Here is a 22,246-nt window from a genome sequence, read left to right on the forward strand (position 1 = left end):
TCCCCTAACTTTTTTTATTGCCCTGATTTTCTATAATAACCGTTGAGGGATACGTATCGGGGGAGGAGCACACAATATGGAGAGAACGGGTTTGGGTCTGGAGAGCAGCTCTGGGCAGCGGGGTGCACAGAGGACGTGGTGGGGGTCCCGGAGGGGCAGCGGCTGGGCCACGGCAGTGGACAGGCTGTCTAATGTATGTGCAAAATGAATCTTTGGGCCCTTGTTCAAAATGTATTAAGAATTTCAAGAAGGCAGCAGCAGAGCTATAGCAGGCGCAGCCCTTCTGCTTGGGGCCGCGCTGCTCACTGCACACGTGGACCACGTGCCACCTGTGAAGTGGTGCTGGTCTGGACGTAGGGCGCTCGCGGCTGTGCTGGGCAGACGGGCTGGCCTGGGTGTCAGCTTTGCCTTGTCTTTTTCAGACTCCGGGCGAGAGCATAACCTGTAAGCCTCTTTGCTCACCTACAAAAGGGCAAATGCCACCCCTCCCTTGCAGGATTGTTTGAAGATGTATAAAGTCCTCGCACGTAGTAGGCCCTCATTAGGTGGTAGTGATGTTACTTATTTTATCTTCTTTACACTTTCTGTAGTGCGTTCAGTAGTGTCCTCCCAAATCACATCTACCCAGAACCTCAGAACGTGACCTTAATTTGGAAATAAGTTCTTTGCAGATGTAACTAGTTAAGATGAGGTTAATAGTGGATTAGGGCGGGCCCTGAGTCCAATGACTGGTGTCCTTATAAGAAAACAAGAGGACACAGAGAGACAGACAAGAAGAACAGCATGTAAAGACAGAGCTACAGGGGAGGAGGCCACGTGAGGACAGAGGCAGATGTGGTGTGATGCAGCCGCAGGCCCAGAATCACCAGGAGCCCGAGAAGCAGGAAGAGGCAGGCAGGACCCGCCCCTGGAGCCTCCGGAGGGAGCGTGGCCCTGTGGACACATGCATTTCAGACCTCTGGCCTCTAGAACTGGGAGACAATAACTTTCTATTGCTCTAAGCCACCAGTTTTGGGCACTTCGTTACAGCAGCTCCGGGAAACTGAGTCACCTCCCTTGCACATCACATACACGCTTCCTAGCACAGATGCGAAATTATGCTTCAAAGATGGGCCCAGCCTTCTTCACCAAGTTGAGCCTGGAGTTGAAAGACCATGACCTCGGAAAACACACAGGATCCACGAACAGGGGTTTTTCTACAGAAAACAAACACAGGCAGGACAACCTCGGGATGAGAAGTGGATCTCCATGATGCTGCGGGAAAGGAGAGAGGCTGGTCCTTGTGATTTGTGGAAGACATGAGCACACGTCTATTTCTAACTGGTACCTAGTGAGCTAGTCACAGCTGTTCCACACACCATCACCTCCTAGGCACCGTCCTGGGTGCAGACGAGTAGGACAGAGAAAAACCCTGCCCTCAGGGTGGGATGGGGTGGAGGGTGTGTAATGTGTGTGGAAGTGGGAAAATACATCCTTCCCCAAGTCCTGTCAGACTTTCTGTTTTTGCTTTTCTAATTTTTAAAACTTTTTATATTGGAATCATTTTAGGTTGCAAAAATACTATAAAGGTTTTGTAAACTCTTCATCCAGTTTCCCTAAATGTTAATGTCTCACACAAGCCTAAACAGCATAGTTACCAAAAGCAGGAAATGAGCCTTGAGATGCACTGTAATGAGCTCGTGTCCAGAATCCACGCACGTTTTACTGCTGTCCCACCACAGACCTCTGTCTGACCCAGGCTCCTCCCACGCGGTCCTTCGCGGTAACGTCTCCTGAGCCGGCTTCGACCTGGGACAGGTTCCCAGTCTTTGTCTTTCATGACCTTGACACACTTCAGGAGTATGAATTGTTTATTTTGAGGAAGATCCTAGTTTGGGCTTCTCTGATGTTTCTCCTGAACGGGTGGAGGTCGTGTGTTTGGGGCAGGAACACCACCAAAGTGATGCTGTCCTTTCAGTGCATCATCTCAAGGGCGTGTGATGTCCATACGCCTTGCACTGGTGATGTAGACCTCCATCTTGAGTGAAGGCATGTCTACCAGGTTTCTCCATTGTAAAGTTACTATTTTCCCCATTGTAACCAATAAGTACTTTTGAGGCTATGCAAATAGTATGTCTGCCATCCTCCTTTTGCCACTAATTTTAGTATCCATGGATGGTTCTTGCCTGCAATGCACAGCAGACTTTGAAAAGTCTCCTAAAGAAGGATAATTTTGCATTTAGAATTGTCGATTAAAATTCAATTGACAAGAAGAAAAAAGAATTTTACTTGAACCAAATTGAGGATTATAACCCAGGAGGAAGTCTTTCAGGAAAGACTGTTCTGCCTGTTAAAAGTCGAAGGCGTGGTCATATACTGACGTACTGACATTTTAAATAAAGTTCACCAAGGATACATAGTCCAGGTAGCACGTATAAAGCCAGCAGCAGGTCACCGCGACCCCCTATGAAGTTGGGAAAGTACACTGTTCTTCTAAGAAGTTACATTGCCAGCGTCAGAAGAAAGGGAAAAAATTGATCTTTATGGTGGAGCAGGCATTCCCACCTTTGAGGAGGTCCGGTTATTGTGTAATGCGGACGCACACTGCCATCAAAAGGGGAGTGAGAAGGCCCTAACGGACAGAGAGAATTTTATGCTTCATTTCCTCATCCTGCCTTAAAATATAAATTTTACTTTGTCTGAACAAAAGCATGTATATTTTAGTTACACTGAATATGCAACAAATCTTTCATTAGCTGTCAGTGTCTAATAGCTGCATAGGCTGTCAAGTATTGGTATATTTTTAAAGTATATGTTGGTGCATTTCATTGCATTCTTTTGGTGAAATTCCCTGTCAGAAATTCACTGAATGTCTATTAACATTGCTCTTTTCTTTAGGCTTTGTTGTCTTCTTTTTCCTGCTTTAGGAAAAAGCACGTAGCGTCCACCTTTCTGGAGTACAGGGATTTGTTATTTCACTGCCCCGCACCTCCGCTGAGACGTGGCTGTTGGGGCAGGGATCTTGTCCTGTTCAACAGCGCCACCGCTGGTGAAAGAACTTAAATAGCTTTTTCAAACAGAAAAAGTTGGACGAATGGGGCAATGAACGCTTGTATTCCTGCCACTGGAGTCAACCATTGTTAACATTTTGCCGTATTTGCTTGTGTGCCCTGTGTGTGATTGTTTCTCTATCTAATGACATGACACTTCATCCCCACCAAACACTTTGCAGTTATTTCCTAAAAGTAGAGACATTCTTCTCCATCACTTGTTGGCAAACTATGATCATTGGGCCTAATCTGGCCCATCACCTGTTTTTGTAAATAAAGTTTTATTAGAACACAGCCACACACATTCATTTGCATGTTGCCCATAGCTGCTTTTGCACTAAAGGAGCAGTTGTTTTGGCTCACAAAGCTGAAAATATTTACTACCTCACCTGTGCAGAAAAGCATTAACCTAAGGCCTTCATGCTATCCTTACAAAGTCCTGCTTATGAGTTTGGCCCTTAGCTGGCACCTGGGAATGTGGATTTGGGGAGGGTCCCCATTACCGTAACTGTGATAAGAGTGCCTCACTGAGTCTGAACCGTTTGTACAAACAACACAGCGTGTGCTGAACATCTGTTCTCTCTCTGGGAGTCCGGAGTTTCCGTGTGTGTCTGTGACTAGCTCATAATAAAAACTGGGCACTTTTTTTTTAAATTAACATTTTGGCTGTGCCGCTCAGCATTTGGGAGCTTAGACCACCTCCTACAGTGGAATCGCAGAGTCTTAACCACTGGACCACCCGGGGAGTCCCAAAAAACCCTGGGCTCTGGTCTCTAACAAGCTCCTTCTGACATTTAATGCGTTGTCACAGCTCTTTGCTGGGAAGTTAGCTCGCTCTACAAGCCTTTTCCCTGTGCCTTGAATCCTTTTGCCATAATAAATCATAGCCATGGGTCTTCCTAGCGAATCAATGAATCTGCGCGTCTTGGGTCCCCCTGACACATGGCCCTTTATAGAAGAAGTCTGCTGAGGCCCATTCTACATAAACACCATTGTTATACCTAAGAAAACAAACAATAATTCTGCAATATAACCTAACCTCTAGTTTCTATGCAAGCTTTCCAGTTGTCCCCCAAATGATTTTTTAGCTTATTTTAAAAAATCAGAGTCCAGTCAAGATTTGTATATTGCTTCCCCTCCTTTACACATGCTTCACCCATGCCTTCGTTCATGACACTAACTGTGAAGCGTTGCGGACTGTCCCAGATCGGGTTCGCGATTCCCTCCTCGTGCCCCGTGCGCGGCCTTCCTGTGTCCAGAGGCCGGGCGCGGACCTACAGGCTGGACGAGGCCAGTGCAGCTTGCCCCATGGGTGATGCTGCCGCAAGGTGGGGCACCGGCCGGTGGCGTCAGGCCACTGCGGGCGGGGGCGATACTCGCGCAGCCCCCCGCCCCCCGCGTCGTGGCATTTTGTGATGACCTTGGCTGACCCAACATTCACTGGATTCACTGGGGGCTTTCCTCTGCCTGTGCTCGCTGGCGTTCTTTAATAAGGAAGTGCCTTCCCTCAGCAGCCGGGGGGGAAAACTACGGCACCCCCCAACTCCCCAAAGGCTGGCAAACGCTAATGACCTCCTTCTAATTGCCTGTGTCCAGAGAGACTATCCGCCGAGGCAGAGCCAGATGGATTTATCATTCCGGGCCCGGCCACTAGAGGACGGTGGCGTGCGGCCCGGGCGAGGCCGGCGCGGGCGCGTGACGTCACGCTGAGTCCAAGACAGGCCGGCGCGGGCGTGTGATGTCACGCGGCGCCTGGCAGAAGCCGGCGCGGTCATGTGACGTCACGTCGTGCGCCCAGGCGAAGCGGTGCGGTAACTGATACCCTGGGGTCTCGGCGCGGTCGCCATGGGTCCGCGGGTGCAGCTTCCGCCAGAAATCCAGCTGGCGCAGCGCCTGGCAGGGAACGAGCAGGTGACCCGAGACCGGGCGGTGAGGAAACTCCGGAAATACATTGTCGCCAGGACTCAGCGGGCCGAAGGTGGGCGCGGGGTTGGCGGCATGTGGGAGGGGGCGCCTCGGCGGACGGGCCGGGTGGGGGTCGCGGGGCGGCCACCCGGGCTAGGGGACCTTCCAACCTCGTGGAGTCTCCACGTGGTCGGGCCGAGTGGGCGGGGCCTGCGGCGGTGCTTCCACCCGTCTCCCGCTTCCCGCTCGTGCTCCCGCCTGAGCGCTTGGCCCTCCGCCCCTTCCTCACCTTGGCTGTCCTGAAGGTGCGCGGCGCTCACCTCCTGCTGCGGTGGGCACGCGTCCCTATGCGGAGGCTCCGCCTCCCCAGCGCCTTATTTCCTCTTCGCAGTTAAGACCTGCCTTCCTCTGGGAACCGGTCCCCGCGTCAACCCATATATCCCGCTATCCCTGCTACCCACTGTTTGGGCACCCTGTGTTTTTTCCTCAGAGCGGCATTTATTACTGTTGGTAGTCTTTTTCTTGTGTAATTATTGGGTTGTCGTCTGAGTTTCACGTAGTGTACAGTCCTCAGAGAACATGCTTCTTAAGTGATTCTCAAAATGTGGGTCTCAAAACGTGGCCCCATCAGCAGCTTCGGCATCACGTGGACATTTGTTAGAAATGCAAATTCTTGGGTCCCATCCCCGTACTGCTGAATCAGAAACTCTGACAAGTGGGCCAGAAATCCGTTTTAAGAAGCCCTCCGGGTGATGTGATCCTGTTGCTAAGTCTGAGAACCACTGCTCTGGAACAGGGTGCCAGACACGTGGTTAGGACCTCAGCACATACTTGTTGGGTGATTTTATATGTTCAGTATCTGCTTTCATAACGACCCTGAATGAGGTAACTTGTAATTTTAAAATTTGAAAAGTGCACCAAACCCAGGTGTAACGCCGGGTGAATTGTTGCCAGCAGACTCACCTGAGTAGACACCAGCCAGACCAGGAAATGGCGCTTCACTAAATTTTGAATCGACAGAAATGGAGTAGAGCGCCTGTTACTTGTAGATTCTCGGCAAATGTTTATTCAGTGAATGAAATGACAGTTATCTGGGGGAGTCCTGCCAGCCACAGGCCCAGCAGGTTCTGAGTTGGGAGGATGGCTTGAGAGGGAGGGCCGGGTACCTTTACGGTGAGATGACTTCGGTCTAGTTCAGGCGTTCACATTTCTCTGGCTGTGTTCTGCCACTAAAAAGCAGGGTTCATCTGTTCTGAGCGTTGCTGTTTTTGGTGCAGGTGGTTTCACTCATGACGAGCTGCTGAAGGTGTGGAAAGGACTGTTCTATTGTATGTGGATGCAGGACAAGCCCCTCCTCCAGGTGAGTGCCTGGGAGGGTACAGAGGGAGCTGGGGCAGCAGGAACAGTGGGAGGACAGGCGAGCACGTCGTCGACCCTCATTTTACTACTGCAGACATGCTGGGCAAAGTTTTACAGCTTCGATCCTTTTTGTGCTTTTGATGGCCGGAGGGGCCGGGGCCTTGGGTTACAGTGAGTCTGCGCTTGCTGAGTTGAGCACCGCAGCAACACTGTTGAATGCCAGCGGCGTCATGGCTGAAAACCGGGTTGTCTGCTCTGTGTTTGTCAGAGATGGCAATGAAGTGCTGAAATGCTGGAAACCAGGGGATGGAATTCACGTCTTCTGAGACGAGCATTTTTTCTGCTAGCCTTTTCTAGAAAAACAGACTTTATTCTTCAGAGCAGTTTTGGGTTCCCAGCAAAATGAGAGGAGGAGCTACTGAGGTTCCCCCCCCACAAGCACAGCCTCCCCCGTTATCACCCGTACCAGAGTGGGACCTTTGTCACCGTCCGTGGACCTACATGGCACGTGATCATCACCCAGAGTCCATAGCTTACCTTAAGGTTCACTCTTGGTGATGCACAGTCCGTGGGTTTGGATAAATATACAATGACGTGCGTCGTCATTGTGGTATTTTGCGGAGTAGTTTCACTGCCCTAAGATACTAGTCTTTTTAGAAGTGTTTCCCAGCGGGAATTGTTTACTGGTCAGAATCACCTGGGTGGTGACGGTACTTATTTAAAATGCAGATTCCTGCGCTGTATTCCATGCCTGATAAACTAGAAGCTCTCGGGGGAGGCTCTGGAATCGTCTGTTTAGCCAGTGCACTAGGTGATGCCTGGCACAGTGACACAGGCGCAGCTGGTAACTTACAGGGGTCTCATCAGCCCCCTTTCTGCTGGTCAGGTGGCTGTGTGCTCCCAGGCTCCTGCTCTCCCGCCCCTTCCTTTGTCAGCCTCCGTTGCTCAGGATTCAGCATCGGTCATGCGGGCAGCCCCTGCCCTTGCTTGTTGTGAGGTCCTGTGGGCCCTGGCCTTCAGGGGAGGCCTCTCGCGGCCAGTGTGAGACTTGCAAACCCCATGCTTGCGGGGCTGCGAGGCCCCGTGGAGCCGGACCCCGTGACGAGTGAGGACAGTTGAATGTCTGTCTTACTGCCGTTGCTCGTTGCTGTAGGATCACGTTTGTTCAGGACTGAGGGCGTTTGTTCTGTTTCCTGCGCAGGAGGAACTTGGCAGGACCATTTCCCAGCTCATCCACGCTTTCCAGACCACAGAGGCACGTGAGTATCCCCGCCATGGTCGCGCCCAGCCCCTGGACACGAGGCCTGTGTTCTGAGAGCGGGAGTGAGGGCCCCGTCCCAGCTGGCGTCTGCTGGTGCTGACGTGGGAGATGCTGTTCTGTTTGTCCTGCACATGTTCGCTCACTTGCCCAGAGTAGACTCAGTTCAGGCGTCTAGAGGGCTAACCCTCATATTTCAGAGTTACAGAGGAGAGCGGTGTAGTGTCCGCAGCTGTCTGACTGAGTCTCACCTGATGGTGGTGAGGTTCCTGCAGAGCATCTTTCTAACTCTTGCGTCCTTGTTCTGACCAACGTCAGCCGTTCGCAGCCCTGCGGCCTGCCCGTTGTGTCTTTAGAAATCCTGATGTCTAGACCCTGGTCCCATTCGGTCAAGCTCTGGGGGTGGGGCCTGGGCGCCCGCATCTGCGACACCCCCTGCCCTGCTCCGAGGGCAGCTAGGGCTGGGCAGCGTCACTGGCATGGACCCCGGGACCGTTGCTGGCGGTGCCCTGGCCGTGTGGGTGGGTTTAGTTCGGTTATGCCTAAGCTGGCAAAGTAGTCAGAAGTAGGGAGCGTGCAGTTACAGTAACTGCGTTTGAGTAATCACTGGAGGAGATCTGTTCTCTATAACTTTTACCTTCTAAGAACCTCCAGAAGCGTTTCTGTGCTCAGTAGAGGGCCAGGTGCAGAGCGTTCACTTGGTGACACTTGAATGAGGTAGTGAACGCAGACCTGTCCTGTGGGAGGTAAGAGGTGCCCTTTGGGGACTTCCCTGGTGGTCCAGCGGGTAGGACTCCGCGCTCCCAAGGCAGGGGGCTCGGGTTCCATCCCTGGTCAGATCCCATGTGCTGCAGTAAGAAGTCCGCATGCCACAGTGAACAGCCCGAGCGCCGCAACTAAGAGCCAGCGCAGGCCAGACAATAAATAAATAAACATGGAAAGACAAGGGGGGGGCCCTCTGTGTCCCTCCCGAGGGCTCTCTCCTGGGCGTGCAGACGGCCGTCTCCTCCTGTGTCCTCACGTGGTCGTCCCTCTGTGTGTGTCTGTGTCCTCATCTCTGAACGACACCAGTCAGATGGGATCAGGACCACCCCAGTGACCTTCTACCTTAACCACCTCTGGAAAGACTTGTCTCCGAATAAAGTCATATTCTGAGGGATTGGGGGTTAGGGATTCAAGGTATGGGCTGGGGACCTGGTTGAGCCCGCAGCACTCCGGTTCTGACATACTGTTAATGGCAGGGTTTTGTGTTTGATCAGGTGAGTGGATTCAGTGGGGCGAGTGCTGGGGCAGGGCGTGGGTGCCGGGCAGGGTCCTTAGCCCCAGCCAAGGGGGGGCAGTGGCAGTGGTTGCATGGGGAGAGGCGGCCCGAGCGCTGCTTCTCGTGCTGTGGGGGCTTCCAGTGCTCTCTGCCTGGTCTTCAGAGGCTGTGGCTTCAGTTTGCGGTTGTAGCTGGGATTTGCTTTTCTTTCCAAGGTTCTTAAAAGCCCCGGTTTTAAGCCAAATCCATAGCACTGCTGTCAGCTCAGCACACTCAGGGGTTCAGCACCCCCGAGGCCGGTGCCATGCGACGTCCTGACAGGGCTTCTTCACGGCCCCTCCCCTCCCCTCCCCTCCCCAGGCAGCTGCCGCTTTCCCCTGCCCCCACCCCTGACTCTCTTCTGGCCTTTTCTTTCCACCAGAGCACCTGTTCCTTCAGACATTCTGGCAAACCATGAACCGCGAGTGGATGGGCATCGATAGGCTGCGCCTGGACAAGTTCTACACGGTGAGGAAGCTGCCTGCCCCCCGCCGGGGTCCCTGCGGTGCTGGGGCACGGCGTCCAGCATCCCGGCCCCTGAGCCCCCACTGCCCCAGCAGTGCCAAGGACCAAGGCTGCTGGGTGGCGGGCGCCCTGCGGTCTGTTCCCTGTGAGCCTCGTTGGGCCGTGAGGGGAGCCTCGGCCTCACGTGGGGTGCGCATGCCGGGGTTCTGCACAGACTGTCGGTTCAGGGGAGGAGGGTCACAGTTGCCCCTGGGGGAGACTCGGTGGCGAAGCCCTTGCTGCTTTGCTGCCGTGAAAGCAGAGCTTAGAGCTTGGGCCCTGGACAGAGACCCCTGGGTCTGCTCGTGGGGGGCCGGCTTTGGAAGGTGTTTTTCTCTGGGCAGGGACAGTTTACACAGTAGCGTGCAGAATCTTCCTTGTCTCTCTCCTTTCCTGCGCTGCATTCTGGTGAATTTAGGTTATTGATCTGCGCTCAGAAGTGCAGGGAAAACTGGACTGTGTCTTGCTGCCGCCCCTGTTGAGCTGCACCTTTGTTACTGCGCTGCTGTCCCCTGGGACTGGGGACAGTCCCCAGATGAGTGCTGCTGTCCGAGAGCAGGTGGCCCGATGTGGACACTGGATGGGGCAGCAGCCAGGCCTCGCTGAGCACAGGTCCCCGTGATCTGCCCCTCAGGCCAGCCACCCACTCCATCTCAGTCCAGGGTTACGCGGTCACCATGTGTGTGTAACACCAGGTGTTAAAGTGAGGACAGCTGGTGGGTGAGCGCGGAGCTCAGGAGAGAAGGAGGACGGCGCTGATGCGTGTGGGCAGGTGGGGGGCCGGGCGCCGGGCTTCGCACGGTTATAGAACGCCCGCTCATAATTCAGAGGGGCTGTGTCCCAGGATGCAGTGCTGGGCCTTAGGTCAGGGGTTCTGCTGCTGTCCGTGGCCTGTTTCCTACGACCCCCCTGTGGCCATGTCTGGCAGCGCAGCCCTGCTCTAGAGGCTGGTCTTCCTGGCGGCACCACAGGTGTCCTCTGTCGCCTTTCACCACTACGGGTTCCCCCTGCAGGCTTGTTGGGTTCATGCCGGCAGGTAGGGAAACCGGGCAGTCAGCCACTGTGCCGGGGATTGTGGGCAGAGAAGGAAACTGGTTTCTCCCTCGGGTGGGGAGAAGCTCGGGGGGGCTCAGAGGAAACAGTCTCCGGCGCAGACCTGGTGGTTCCGAGGCTCCGCTCTCCTGGGGGAGCTCCACGTCGTCCCGTTTTCACTCTGGAAACAAGCCCGTCCCTCGCAGCCGCCGATTGTGTGCGTGGTCACTCCCCGTGTCCCTGCTGTGAGCCCGACGTCCTGCTACTCGTGGGAGGCTGGGCGCCTCCCGCAGGCCCAGGTCCCCAGCAGCTCTCCAGGGCCTGCCATGTGCAGTGGGGTGCCCAGACGACCCGGGGCAGAGGTCTGGGTGGTGCCACTAACGGGGTCTCCTGTGCCACAGCTCATGCGGATGGTCCTGCACGAGTCGCTGAAGGCCCTGAAGACGCGCGGATGGGACGAGAGGTCAGTGTCCCAGAGCGGCCTGTGGCAGCCGTGCCACTCGGGCCGGTCTGGGTCTCTCCTCTACTCATTTGTCAGCTTTGTGTTGAAGGGTGACTTAGTGCTGGAAACAAAGGCATTTTTAAAATGAAGTTTGTGCACTTGTTCGTGGGAATGTTTGTTTCAGCCTTGACGGTGAGTTCTTACTGGATCAGAACTAAGTCCTCACCAAAGGAGGCGCAGCTGAGCAGCTGTTCTCGTAAACCTGGCACCTTCAGCTCTGTCATCGGCAGTCATTGCTCTTAGCTCTGCAAATACTTGAGCCGTCCAGACTTCACATTTTTGACAGTGGTGCTTGTGTGTGTCCCTCCAAACTGTAAGGGCCTGTGTTTTCTGGCTCACCTCAGGCCTCCCCTGGCACCTGGCAGCCGGGTGGGATCCTCAGGTTGGGCTGGGCTGGGCTCTGCTGCGTCTTAGCTCCTCCCACAACCCCTCCTGGAGACCAAGCAGGGGCGGGGCTCCTGCAGCCTGGACCTGCCCCTTCGCCTGAGGCTCTGCATCCAGGTTACAGCAGCAGGTTTCGAAACCTCGGGGGCAGTCTGAGATCACAACAGAAAGTGGGTTTCTGAGCATTTACATTTTAAAGTTTTTGGAATTAATTAAAATTTAAAAAAACCCCTTTTTTCTACTTACGAGAGTGATGGATGTTCATTGTAAAGAACTCAGGAAACTTTTTATAAACATTGAAAAGCAATTTTAACTCCAGCAGACAATTGCTTTTTTTTTAACATATATTTCTTATGGCTGCAGTGTGCGGCTTGTGGGATCTCAGTTCCTCGACCAGTGATTGAACCCGGGCCACGGCAGTGAAAGCGCGGAATCCTAACCACTAGGCTACCAGGGGACTCCCCGACAATTATCGATACTTCTAAAGTGTTGCCTAATTGCATGGTCCAAAAGAGGTGTAGCCGGCTGCTTATTTATTTTACTGAGAATGTGTCAAAAACGTCTCATATCAGTGTCCTGGTGCTGCCTGGTTTGGGGAGGGCGGGCACTGGGGGCGAGGGCTTAGAAACAGTGTGTTTTGAATTTGTTTGTGATTAAAAAGTGATGGTAAAGGAGTTTATTTTTCAGCCCAAGGATAATAAATCTAGGACCCAGATGTCAGAATAGCTGCCAGCCTAGAGCGTGCAGCTTACGGCCGCGTTATTCTAGGGCCGCCTCATCTTCTGAAGAGCAGCCCCCCGCCCCCATAAAAGGTCAGCAGGATTTGGCCTGCAGTTACTGGAATTACTGTTATAGGTTGAGAACGACTGTGGGTAACTCTACATTTAGGGCAAGGGTGCCTCTTTTAGTGATTTTCATCCTTAAAGTTCCGTGAAGACCTGGGAGTCTAACTCATTTCCGGATGTAGGATTGTGTTATCCGGGGGGTGGCTAGTGACTGAAGCAGGTTCAGTGTTAAAGGGACGATTTTCTTTCTGTTAATCTTGGGCTTGGGGGTGTGGTTGTTACCATGAAAGTAGGTCCATCCTCGTTGTCACTGGTAATTCAGCACAGAGACCCTTTTGCAGCAACTGGTAGCCTCCCATTGCCCTGGGATAACCAGTCCTGCTTGCTGTATCTGCTCTTCTAGCCCTTCTCCGTTCTTAAGAGTAGCAGGCTGTAAGTGTAACATTCCTGTCTGTGTGAAGGTGACTGTCAGCAGCCTGGCAGCGGAGGTCTCTGGCCCCTGGCCTGCCTCCCTTCCGCTGAGCCATGGAAGGCACCCCGGTGTTGTCAGCAGCAGCATCGTCCAGGGAGCTTTTTGAAGGATACGTGCTTTACGGTTCAGGTGCAGGGATCTGTACATTAACAAGCACCCAGGAGTTGCAGGTGCATCTGGGCCACTAAAGACCGGTCTCTGGAGCTCTCTGATCTGGGATTCCCCAGGCCTCTGAGACCGTTGAGACCCACGTGCCTGGGTGAGGTCTGACGTGACGTGTGACCATCCACGGGTCCGGTCCAGCAGGACCCGGGAGGCAAACTTGTCCCCTTCTCTGGCCTCCGTCTCCCTTTGCGTTTGCTCTGTCCTGGGGAGCCTTCCCGCGCAGTTCCCAGCGGGGACAGTAGGGACACCAGCCACGGTGGGCTCTTGCTTTATAGCCGAGGTTCAGTCCTGCCGTGTGTCGTGGTCCTGGCCGTTGCCCGTGGATCCGCACTCGCAGGAGTCCTCTGTACCGGCACAGACCCAGGTCATTGGGTCCTCCTGTGTTGGTGGACGGGGCATCTGCCTGTGACTGTCCCGTCAGAGCCCCCTGCTCAGGCAGAGTGAACCCATCGCCTTGTTGCCCCTCGTGCTGCTGCTGGACTTGCCTTTTCTTGCCCCAGACAGACCGAGCAGCTGCTGGAGCTGCTGATGACAGAGATCCTGCACCCCGACAGCCAGGCCCCCAACGGAGTGAAGAGCCACTTCATCGAGATCTTCCTGGAGGAGCTGACCAAAGTGGGCGCCCACGAGGTAGGTGGTGGGCGGCAGGGTGAGGGCAGCAGCCAGGCTGCTTGGGGGCCTGAGGCCCAGGAGCTGAGCCCCCGCTCTGTCCCCGCAGCTGACGGCGGACCAGAACCTCAGGCTCATTGGGCCCTTCTGCACGGTCGCCGCCCGGACTCAGGAGTGAGTGCGGTTCCCTCCTGCGCGCCTCTTCTGTTCTGCTGAGTCCCCAAGGGGGCTGCCCTTAGGAAATGCTGTGTGCTCACAGCGGGCCAGCAGGGGGGCCAGCGGGGCTGAGGGGCTGGGGTCAGGAGAGACGGGCACAGGGAGGCAGTGTTTCTTCCCTGGAGGGTCCAGCCTGACGGGTGGCTGCGGTGCGGCTGCCCCTTAGCTCCCTGGTTTTGCACAACATCACTCGAGGCATCTTTGAGGCGCTTGTGGAACAGGCCCCGCTGGCCATCGAGGATCTCATGAAGGAACTGGCAGAGGAGCGGGATGGAGACACGCCGTCCAGGGAGCCCCCTGAAGGTGAGGACCGTGCTCATCTCATCGGGACGACGGGCCTGCCCTGCTCTGAGCCCACAGTGGCTCTGCAGGAGCCCTGCCTTCACCTCCTGCCCCGTCCCCTCGATTCTGCCCGCCCCACCGAAGTCCGTGCTCAGCTCTGCAGCCAGGATGACCTTGGGAACAAGCACACACGTTGTTCACTCTCCTAACCCTAGCCCCCTGGCCGTCCGCGTTCTCATGGCTTCCTGGGCTCTGCTTCTGCCCCGGGGCGTCTGCCCTGCTCTCCCCTCCCTGGCAGGGTCTCTGCCCTCTGTCCCTCCAGGCCCTACCCTGACCACCCTGTTTAAAGTGCAGCCTCCCAGGGCTTCCCTGGTGGCGCAGTGGTTGGGAGTCCGCCTGCCGATGCAGGGGACACGGGTTCATGCCCTGGTCCGGGAAGATCCCACATGCCGCGGAGCGGCTGGGCCCGTGAGCCATGGCCGCTGAGCCTGCGCGTCTGGAGCCTGTGCTCCGCAACGGGAGAGGGCACAACAGTGAGAGGCCCGCGTACCGAAAAAAAAAAAAAAAAAAAAAGTGCAGCCTCCCAGTGCCTACCCTGCGTTACTCACTGGGTGTTTCCATGGTGATTCTCACTTTCTGGCATAAGTCACTTGAAGTTACATAAATCACTTGTTGATCTTTCTGGCCTGGCTTCCACCACCGGATGTCAACTCTGCCAGGATGGGGACTCTTGGCCATGCTGTGTACCTGGTGTTCAGAGCAGCGCCTGGCACGGAGGGGGCGCCGCTAGATCGCGATGGATGAGTGAGTGAGTGGGTGAATGAATGAGTAGAGGTAGCACTTGTGAACGTCCCTCTGGGGGCAGGGCCTGTGGGCTCCGCATCAGTGGTGCCCAGGCTGGCCTGTCCACCTTGATGCTAACGTGGGTCTTCGTGGTTCGCCATCTGGTCTCGTGACTGTCCTCTGGGTGACCTGTGCACTGTATGCTGTGGCTTTAGGGGTGTGTGTTGTCCACCAGCTTCAGGACTTTTCTGCTCTTGCCTTTTGTTGTGGTAAAATACACGTAAGGTTTCCCACCTTGACCACGTGTAAGTGCACTTGTTGTGCAGCTATCACCGCTGTCCATCCACAGAACTTTTCATCTTCCCAAAGTGAATCTGTCCCCGTTGAACACTCCCAGTTCCTCCCTCTGCCCAGCTCAGCTCCCGGCACCCACCGTTCTGCCTCCTGTCTCTGTGAGTCTGACTGTTGATGACTCTGGTTCATGTCCGTAGGATCAGACAGTATTTGTGTTTGCGTCTGTCTCATTTCACTCAGCATAACATCTTCAGGGTTCATCCATGCCGTATCATGTGTCAGAACGTTCCTCCTTTTTGAGACCTAATAATATTCCATTGTATGTATTTCACATTTTGTTCTCCATTCATTGGTAGATGGAGTCTTGGGTTGCTTCCACGTTTTAGCTGTTGTGGTTAACGCCACTGTGAACATGGGTGTACAGATATCTGTTTTGAGACTCTGCTTTCAATTCTTTTTGGTCTATACCCAGAAGTGGAATTGCTGGATCGTATGGTACTTCTGTGTTTAACTTTTTAGGAACTGCCATACTGTTCTCCACAGCGGCTGCATTGTTTTACATGCCCCCCAACAGTGCACAGGGGTTCCAGCTTCTCCACACCTTCGCCAGTGTTTGTTGTTGTCTTTTTTTGGTAGTGGCCGTCCTCGTGGGTGCTAAGTAGTATCATTGTGGTTTTGATGTGCGTTTCCCTGATGATTATTGGGAACACCTTTTCATGTGTTTACTGGCCGTCCATGTATCTTTGGAGAAATGTCTGTTCAAGTCCTTTGCCCATTTTTGAGTCAGATTTTTTTGTTGTTGAGCTTTAGGAGTTCTTGTATTCTGGGTAATAACCCCTCCCCAGATACCTGATTTTCCAGTATCTTCTCCCGCTCTGTGGGTGGCCTTTTTACTCTGTTGCTAGTCCCTTTTGATGCACAAAATTTAAAGTTCTTAATCAAGTCTGGTTTGTCTAATTTTTCTTGTTACCTGTGCCTTCAGCATCATATCCAAGACATCATGGCCAAATCCAATCTCCTGAAGGTTTTGCCCTACGTTTTCCTCTGAGTTTTATTGTTTCTTTAGGTCTTTGATCCATTTTGAGTTAATTTTAGTGTATGATGGTAGGTAAGGGTCCACCTTCATTCCTCTGCACGGGGATGTCCAGTGTCCCCCCCACCATTTGTTGAAGGGACAGTCCTTTCCCCACTGGCCGGTCCTGTGCCCTCGTGGAAGGTAGTTTGATGGTAGAAGCGGGGGCTGACTTCTGTGGCCTCTGACTCCCGTGCCCTTGCTGGCGCACCCCTGGGCTTTCTCGTCGGTCAGCACCCCGGCCACACTGTCCAGCTGTCTTGGACGTCCTTCCTGGCTCCCCCTTCCCCTCCTCCTCTTCCTCAGTAGCCCGAGTTGCCGGCACAGGCTGACCCAGGGGCGCATGGCGGCCTAGGGCCTGCCTGCAGCCCTGCTGTCGTCATTCTGTGCCACACATGCCTGTCCCTCTCGGTCACCTGTTGACCGAACCTGTCTTCTTAGGTAGTGATGTCAGGGCCCCAGGTGTCTGGCCAGCACAAGCTTCCTCACGCGAAGCTTCATCTCCCGTCGCCCCTCCATCCAGGCTGCCCCGTGGCTGGACCAGCCGCCCTTTTTCCCCATCCTGGTACTTCCTGTGATTGCTGCCTAAGATGCCCATTCATGATCCCCTCCTGGTTTCCCTTTTTGGACTGGTCGGGCCCCACCTTCTCTGAGACGGCTCCCCCGTTTCCAGGCCAGTGTGGGCACTGCTGCCCTCGGGGGGAGGCCGTCGGGGCCCCTGCTATCCCGTGCTGTGGGCTCCTGTGCCCAGGTGTGGGCCCTGGCAGGCAGGGCTTCTGGTTCCCAGGTGCTGGGGCCCCGTGACACCTGCGGCACCAGGCGTGTCTGAGTCCCTGGGGCCCTTTCGTTCTAGGCTCCGTCAGTGGGGCTGAGCCTGACCCGGGCAAGGAGCAGTGGGGCGACGACGACGAGGAGGACAGCGCCGGCACCGTCCTGCAGGTGGGTGGCCAGGCCCCGCGTAGGCTGAGCTCCCGGCCTCTGGAAGGCAGAGCGGGGTGGCATCCGTCCAACCGGGGCTTGGAGGAACACAGGTGCCCTGGAGCCTCGTCTGCAGGAAGAAGCGCAGATTTGTTGAAAGTGGAGTTGGGGGCTGGGCGCCGGGAGGCCTGGCTCCGGCTTCACCGCTCGACAGCTGCCCCAGGTCTGCCTGCGGCTCCCCTCGAGGGCGAGGGCGCTGGGGCCGCCAGGGTGACGCTTGCTGAGTGGGGTGTTTTTGGGTCCCCACTCGGGGTCAGAGCTCAGCGGACAGGATCTGTGACTTCAGGCGAGTTGGACACATAGGGTCCTTCCTGATACATTTCAGAAGTTGATGAATTAATAACATTTTAGGTAGCCTGGGTTAAATTTATCAGATTAATTTTACTTGTTTCTCCTGGAGGGATTACAGTTGTGCAGAGGCTCACCTCGCGACCCTCGTGATCCATTGGGCGGCGCTGCCCTGGAGCGTCTGCTGCCGCGTGTGCTGGGGACAGCGTTTGCGGGGGGAGGGGCGGAGCAGCGGGGGACCTTGGGGCACAGCCTTGGCCTGTGGTCCTCCTGCTCTTTCTCTCTGTTGGTTCCCGTCCTGGGAGCACCTGCGGGGGCTGACTTTGGCCTCCACGGTGTCTGTCTGTGAAACAGTTCGACTACGAGGCCGTTGCCAACAGACTGTTCGAGATGGCCAGTCGCCGGGACACCCCTCCGCAGAACCGGAAGCGCCTCTACAAAGTCATCCGGAAGTGAGTAGCCCCGGGCCCTCCGCTCTCTGGTGGCCTCACCCAGGTGGGAGGGCAGCCATCTTCAGAGCTCGGGCATGAAGGGGCTTCCCGGGGGCGGCTCCCCCCTCTCTAGAGGCCGTGGCGGGTGACCCTCTCTCGTTCTTTCAGGTTGCAGGCCCTCTCGGAAGGTGAGCATTGGGCCGCCAGGCCTAGACGGCATCTCGTCCTCTTGGGAGTGGATCGGGTGGCGTGTTCTCCCACAGCATGGATGGGTGCAGAGAGGCCGGAGGTGGTGTTTCTCCGGGGGAGGCAGGCTGCGGGCCTCTGCGGCCCTTGTCCTAGTGAAGTGCGGGGGATCTCAGGGCTGAGTGTGCGGGAGGGGCTGACCTGGCACCCGAGAACCTGCATTTCCAGTAAGTGCCCAGGCCTGCCGCCCTGCTGCTCAGCGCTGCAGCGCCCAGCTCCACTTCTCGGTGTGTGGCTGGCGGAGCCGGCGTGGCTTGTTCTGAAAGACGGTTTCCTAGAAGGTTTAAGGTAGAAGATGTAAGCGTTTTTCCCCCAACATTTCATTATGAAAAATTTTAGACACGTGGCAAAGTCGAAAAGGATTTTACAGTGCATACTTGCATGTCCGCCACCTCGGTTCTGCCATCAATTTAGTGTCCTTGTTTTACCGTGTTTCTTCCTCCCCCCGCCCACCCCTCAGTCAGGTTGTACTCCCAAATACTTCACGCTGGGGTTGTGTTTTTTAGGTGAAATTTACATTCAGTGGAACGCATGAATACTGGGTGCATCTGGTGGGCTTAGACTGAAGCACACACCTGTGTGACTCCAACCCACCGGGACCCAGAAAGGTCACCTGCCCCTTCCCAACATAAGCGTCTGTAGGATGGAGCAAGACGTGTCCCAGCGCTCCAGGAACCGGCTCTTCCGGGCGCCGTCTATTGGTGCCCAGTGAGCTGCCCGCAGCTGCGGCGGAGTCCGGCTGGGGCCTCCTTGCCCGGAGCTCGTGGCCGTGGTGCTGGTGGCAGTGGACGCATTGACCGTAGCCTCCCAGCCCACAGCCTCCTGATGGCCCGCCTTGGTCTTTAGGCCTCTTCCCCGAGGACGACATCCCAGAAAAAGCCTACAGGAATCCGCGGGGTGGGAGACGGGTGAGGATGAAGAAGCGCTTGTCCGAATCCCAGCTGCAGAACAAGATAGGTAGGCCTGGTGGGTGGGCTGCTGGCCTGGGGCTTCGTTACCTGCGTTCTGTGCTCCCCGCTCATGTCATCTGTGACTGAGGCCTGTTTCCAGGCGTGATTCCCCCTCCCCAGCCTGCTGCCCCCCAGCGCCCACTGCCCCTGTGTCCTGGAGATGTGGTGCCCTGGCCCGACGCCCCGCTGCTCAGGGGCTGTTTCTGCTGTCTGGCCCATGGGCCACTCCCTGCGTTCCCCGCTCTCCTTCCCTGTGGCTCCGGTCTGGTGCCTCTTCCTGACCCTTTTCCATCTTTGATCTGACCTGGTCCGTGCCTCCTCTTGCGTCTCCCGTGGCGTCCTCCAGGGAGCCCCTAACCTCGCTGCGCTCTCCTCCTTGATTTTAGAGGCTTCCCCCTCTCCCGTCTTCCCTCCCCTCCCCCCTTCCCGCCTCTCCCCCTTCCCTCCCCTCCCTCCCCCAGCTTGTCCACGGGCCCGTGGTTAGAACGTGACTGACCTTGCTCAGGGCTGTCGTGCGCTCCCGGCACACCCCAAGCCCTGTACCCCCTGTAGACCACTGGGGCTGCCCCCTGCAGTGGGATGGGCTGTGCCCACAGCACCGAGCGGGGCAGGAGCCGGAGGCACCCCTGGCTGGAAGGGGACACGGAAGAGGGAGAGGCGGTGGCTCCACCCCCCACCGAGATCCCTCCTGTGTCATCCGTGTGTGGCCAACTGGCCCCAAGTCCTGGGCCCCAAGTGCCCTTTGAAGGGTCTCTCCATTCACCCCTGCTCCGGCCCGGGCCAACCCTGTCCAGCTCGTTTCACACCAGGGCCGCTTAGCGGGCGTGGACTGGCTCACATACTCGCGCCAGGCTGGGCCCTGGACGCTGACTGTCGGCTGTCACGTTGACTGGGAGGCCCGGCCCTGCTTTCCCAGCTGCCCCTTCCGACCAGCGTACCCTCTGGCCCCACGTGCACTGAGCCTGGGCCCGCCCGCCCCGGATGTCCTGCCTTTGCCCAGTTCCCTTTCTTCCTCTTCTGTCCTCATGCCAGTCGTCCTAAAGGCCCACCTCCCGGTCAGCCTCCCTGGCATCAGGAGCCCGAGTAGGTTTCCCTGCCTGACGGCCGTGGAACTCACAGCATCGCTGGCACGGGCCTCCGTGGGGCCGACGCGGGTCCACCCCCGAGGCCGTCGGTGCCTCTGCCGAGCACTGTGTCCTCTGCCACCCTGGGGCCGGCACCTCAGTCAGCATCCCAGCGGCTGGAGCCGGCCTTCTCGCCGCCTCTTTACTAGGCCTTGCCATTTCAGGGGGAGCTGCAGAGGAGGCCTCGCGTCCAGACCCGAGCCCGGCATCCGCGAGGCGGCGCCGGAGCGCAGGGGCCGACCCCGCCGTGCCCCGGGAGCAGCCCGGGGGCCGTGGCAGGAGAGGGGCCCCCAGGAGGCGGCGGCGGCCTTGGGCGGGCGCCAGAGCGAAGGCGGCCGATGGCCAGGCGCCGAAGGCGAAAAGGAAGCGGGCCCTGGGGGGCCAGAAGTGATGTCCGCCAGGCGCTCCGGGGAGGATGAGGGGACGGGACAGTCAGGCTGGGTTCCCAAGACTCTGGACACCGACCGCTCCCCGACTTACTGTGTCGGGAAGTGACAGAGGTCAGGGCTCAAGGGGGTTGGGCCCTCACTTAGCGCCTGCATCCCAGAACGTGCTGCGGCTGTGCTGACCTTGGTCAGGCCGGCGGACCCCCGGGACTGGAGCCTCCCTGCAGGCACCCTCCCCGGGCAGGGGACCGGCTGCCCACCGGGTGTCTGTAAATAAAGTGCCACGCGGTGCCTACAAACCCGTCCTGCCCTGGTGCGTTTATGCGGGTTCTCTGGGGGCGTTTGTGTTTTGCACCTGAAGTCTGTTGACGTGGTCCTCAGACACACTCGGCAAGATGAGGCCGAGGGTTACCAGCGTCATCTGGACATGCACTTCATCAGCTCGGGCTGGGAGCTGACGGTGAACCGGTGCTTTGGGCAGGAGGGTCGGTTCCCTGCCCGCTCCTTGTCCGTGACTGAGGCAGAGCTGGATCTGAGGTCCCTGTGGGCACCTGCACGCCTCCCCTCGCCTCCTTTGAATTCCGTTTCAGCCCTTGGCCCGAGTCCCAGTTAGATGGAAAATAGAAACGGGCCGTAGTGCCGTGTGGGCTCCGGTGGCTCCCAGGCAGGGCTGTGGCCGTGGCCGTGGCGAGGGCTGCCCGGGTGACGGGTGCGTGCTGCCTCAGTCAGCCAGGCCAGCCTCTGCTGGGCCGAGGTGTGTGCAGCCCGGCGACAGGCCCAGCCTGGGGGGGACCCGTAGAGACCAGAGCCGAACCTCAGTTTCCAAAGCCCAGCCGTGTGTGAGCACGGCCCCCCTGGAGTAGACGCCCGGGGACCCCGTTTTGGTCCAGCTGCGAGGTGAGTGGGGCTGGTGGGGTGCAGGAGTAGGGAGGGTAGTGACAAGTCCCAGAGTCTGCGTCCCTTAAAGTTTAAGTGCCTTTCCCCGTTGCCGAAAATAATCAGTAAACAATCTACGATAGGAATAGAAAAGAGTTTTATTTGAGCCAGACTGAGGACTATAGCCCAGAAGACAGCCTGTCGTAACTCTGAGAACTGCTCCGGAGAGGCAGGGTTTGCAGCACAGTTTTCTATCTTGTCAGAACAAAGGACATTAACAGGTCAGGGATACATTCCTTCAAGGTTTCAAAAAAAACCAGACCAGCAGGTAACAGCGAGTCAGCGTGGCCTTGGCACCTGGGAGGGAGGCTTGTCGTCAAAGGGGGACCAGCGTCGGCCTCCCAGGAAGCGAGGCATTTCACCTTTATGTTTAGCATGGACATTCTTCTGGTCAGTGCACCCTCTTCTTTAATAATTACAGCGGATGGACAGTGTATGTTTGAAAGGCCACAAACAGGCTGCTCTAGTCCGCATCAGATGCAAGTTAGCTCATGCATAAGCCAGAACGACTTCCCCAGGCCTCAGTACGTGAACATTCCTTTCACCACCCCAAAGCGGCTTCAGGAGACGTCCACCACAGACTGCCGGTGGGCAGGGCTGGCTAACGGGCGAGGTGACCTGGCTGATGACCCTCGAGCCGTCACTTCCTCCCCAGCTGGGACCCTGGGAGGGAGGGCGCTGCTGCTATTAGCGCTGTTTTGTGGGTGCGGGCAGGTGTTTTTTTTGTTTTTTATTGGAATTCCTTTGATCAAAAAGTATGGAAGCAGCCATACTATAGAAGTTTCTGGGGGGAAAGAAGCAGCAGTCATTCCTGATTGCAGTTCTTAAACCAGTGCCATTCTCCTGTCACTGTTCTCAGGCCACGTTGTATGAACATCTCCCGTGTTTTCAGGATCCTTCAACTGTAACCGTGTTACGTAGCTGTGGGCACTGGTGGGCTGTGGGTTGCAGTTGCT

At 56.4% G+C, this 22,246-nt stretch overlaps 1 protein-coding gene across 3 annotated transcripts; it reads left to right on the forward strand.

The window, feature by feature from the left end:
- The first annotated feature begins 4,771 nt into the window (after positions 1–4,771).
- On the forward strand, positions 4,772–20,653 carry RRP1 (ribosomal RNA processing 1). 3 transcript variants are annotated; one of them, XM_060151027.1, is made up of 13 exons: positions 4,776–5,007; positions 6,212–6,294; positions 7,495–7,552; positions 9,234–9,319; positions 10,789–10,850; positions 13,196–13,325; positions 13,414–13,478; positions 13,687–13,823; positions 16,805–16,890; positions 17,572–17,669; positions 17,817–17,836; positions 18,741–18,851; positions 20,133–20,653. In XM_060151027.1, exons 1-13 carry the CDS (start codon positions 4,875–4,877, stop codon positions 20,357–20,359), a joined length of 1,296 nt encoding a protein of 431 aa, XP_060007010.1. In that variant the 5' UTR covers positions 4,776–4,874; the 3' UTR covers positions 20,360–20,653. The 3 variants fall into 3 exon arrangements, with proteins under 3 accessions (XP_060007009.1, XP_060007010.1, XP_060007011.1); XM_060151028.1 differs by having other exon boundaries at positions 4,826–4,958; XM_060151026.1 differs by lacking the exons at positions 18,741–18,851; positions 20,133–20,653 and having other exon boundaries at positions 4,772–5,007; positions 17,817–18,733.
- The last annotated feature ends 1,593 nt before the right edge of the window (positions 20,654–22,246 follow it).

Source organism: Lagenorhynchus albirostris, chromosome 5 (genome assembly GCF_949774975.1).
Source record: "Lagenorhynchus albirostris chromosome 5, mLagAlb1.1, whole genome shotgun sequence".
Lineage (NCBI taxonomy): Eukaryota > Metazoa > Chordata > Mammalia > Artiodactyla > Delphinidae > Lagenorhynchus > Lagenorhynchus albirostris.

Excerpts from the sequence above, each read along its gene's own strand:
- RRP1 (XM_060151026.1), top strand. The coding sequence starts at position 4,875 with ATGGGTCCGCGGGTGCAGCTTCCGCCAGAAATCCAGCTGGCGCAGCGC. Across the intron at positions 10,851-13,195 it reads ACGCGCGGATGGGACGAGAG|ACAGACCGAGCAGCTGCTGG; the intron begins GTCAGTGTCCCA and ends TTCTTGCCCCAG. Across the intron at positions 17,670-17,816 it reads CTCTACAAAGTCATCCGGAA|GTTGCAGGCCCTCTCGGAAG; the intron begins GTGAGTAGCCCC and ends TCGTTCTTTCAG.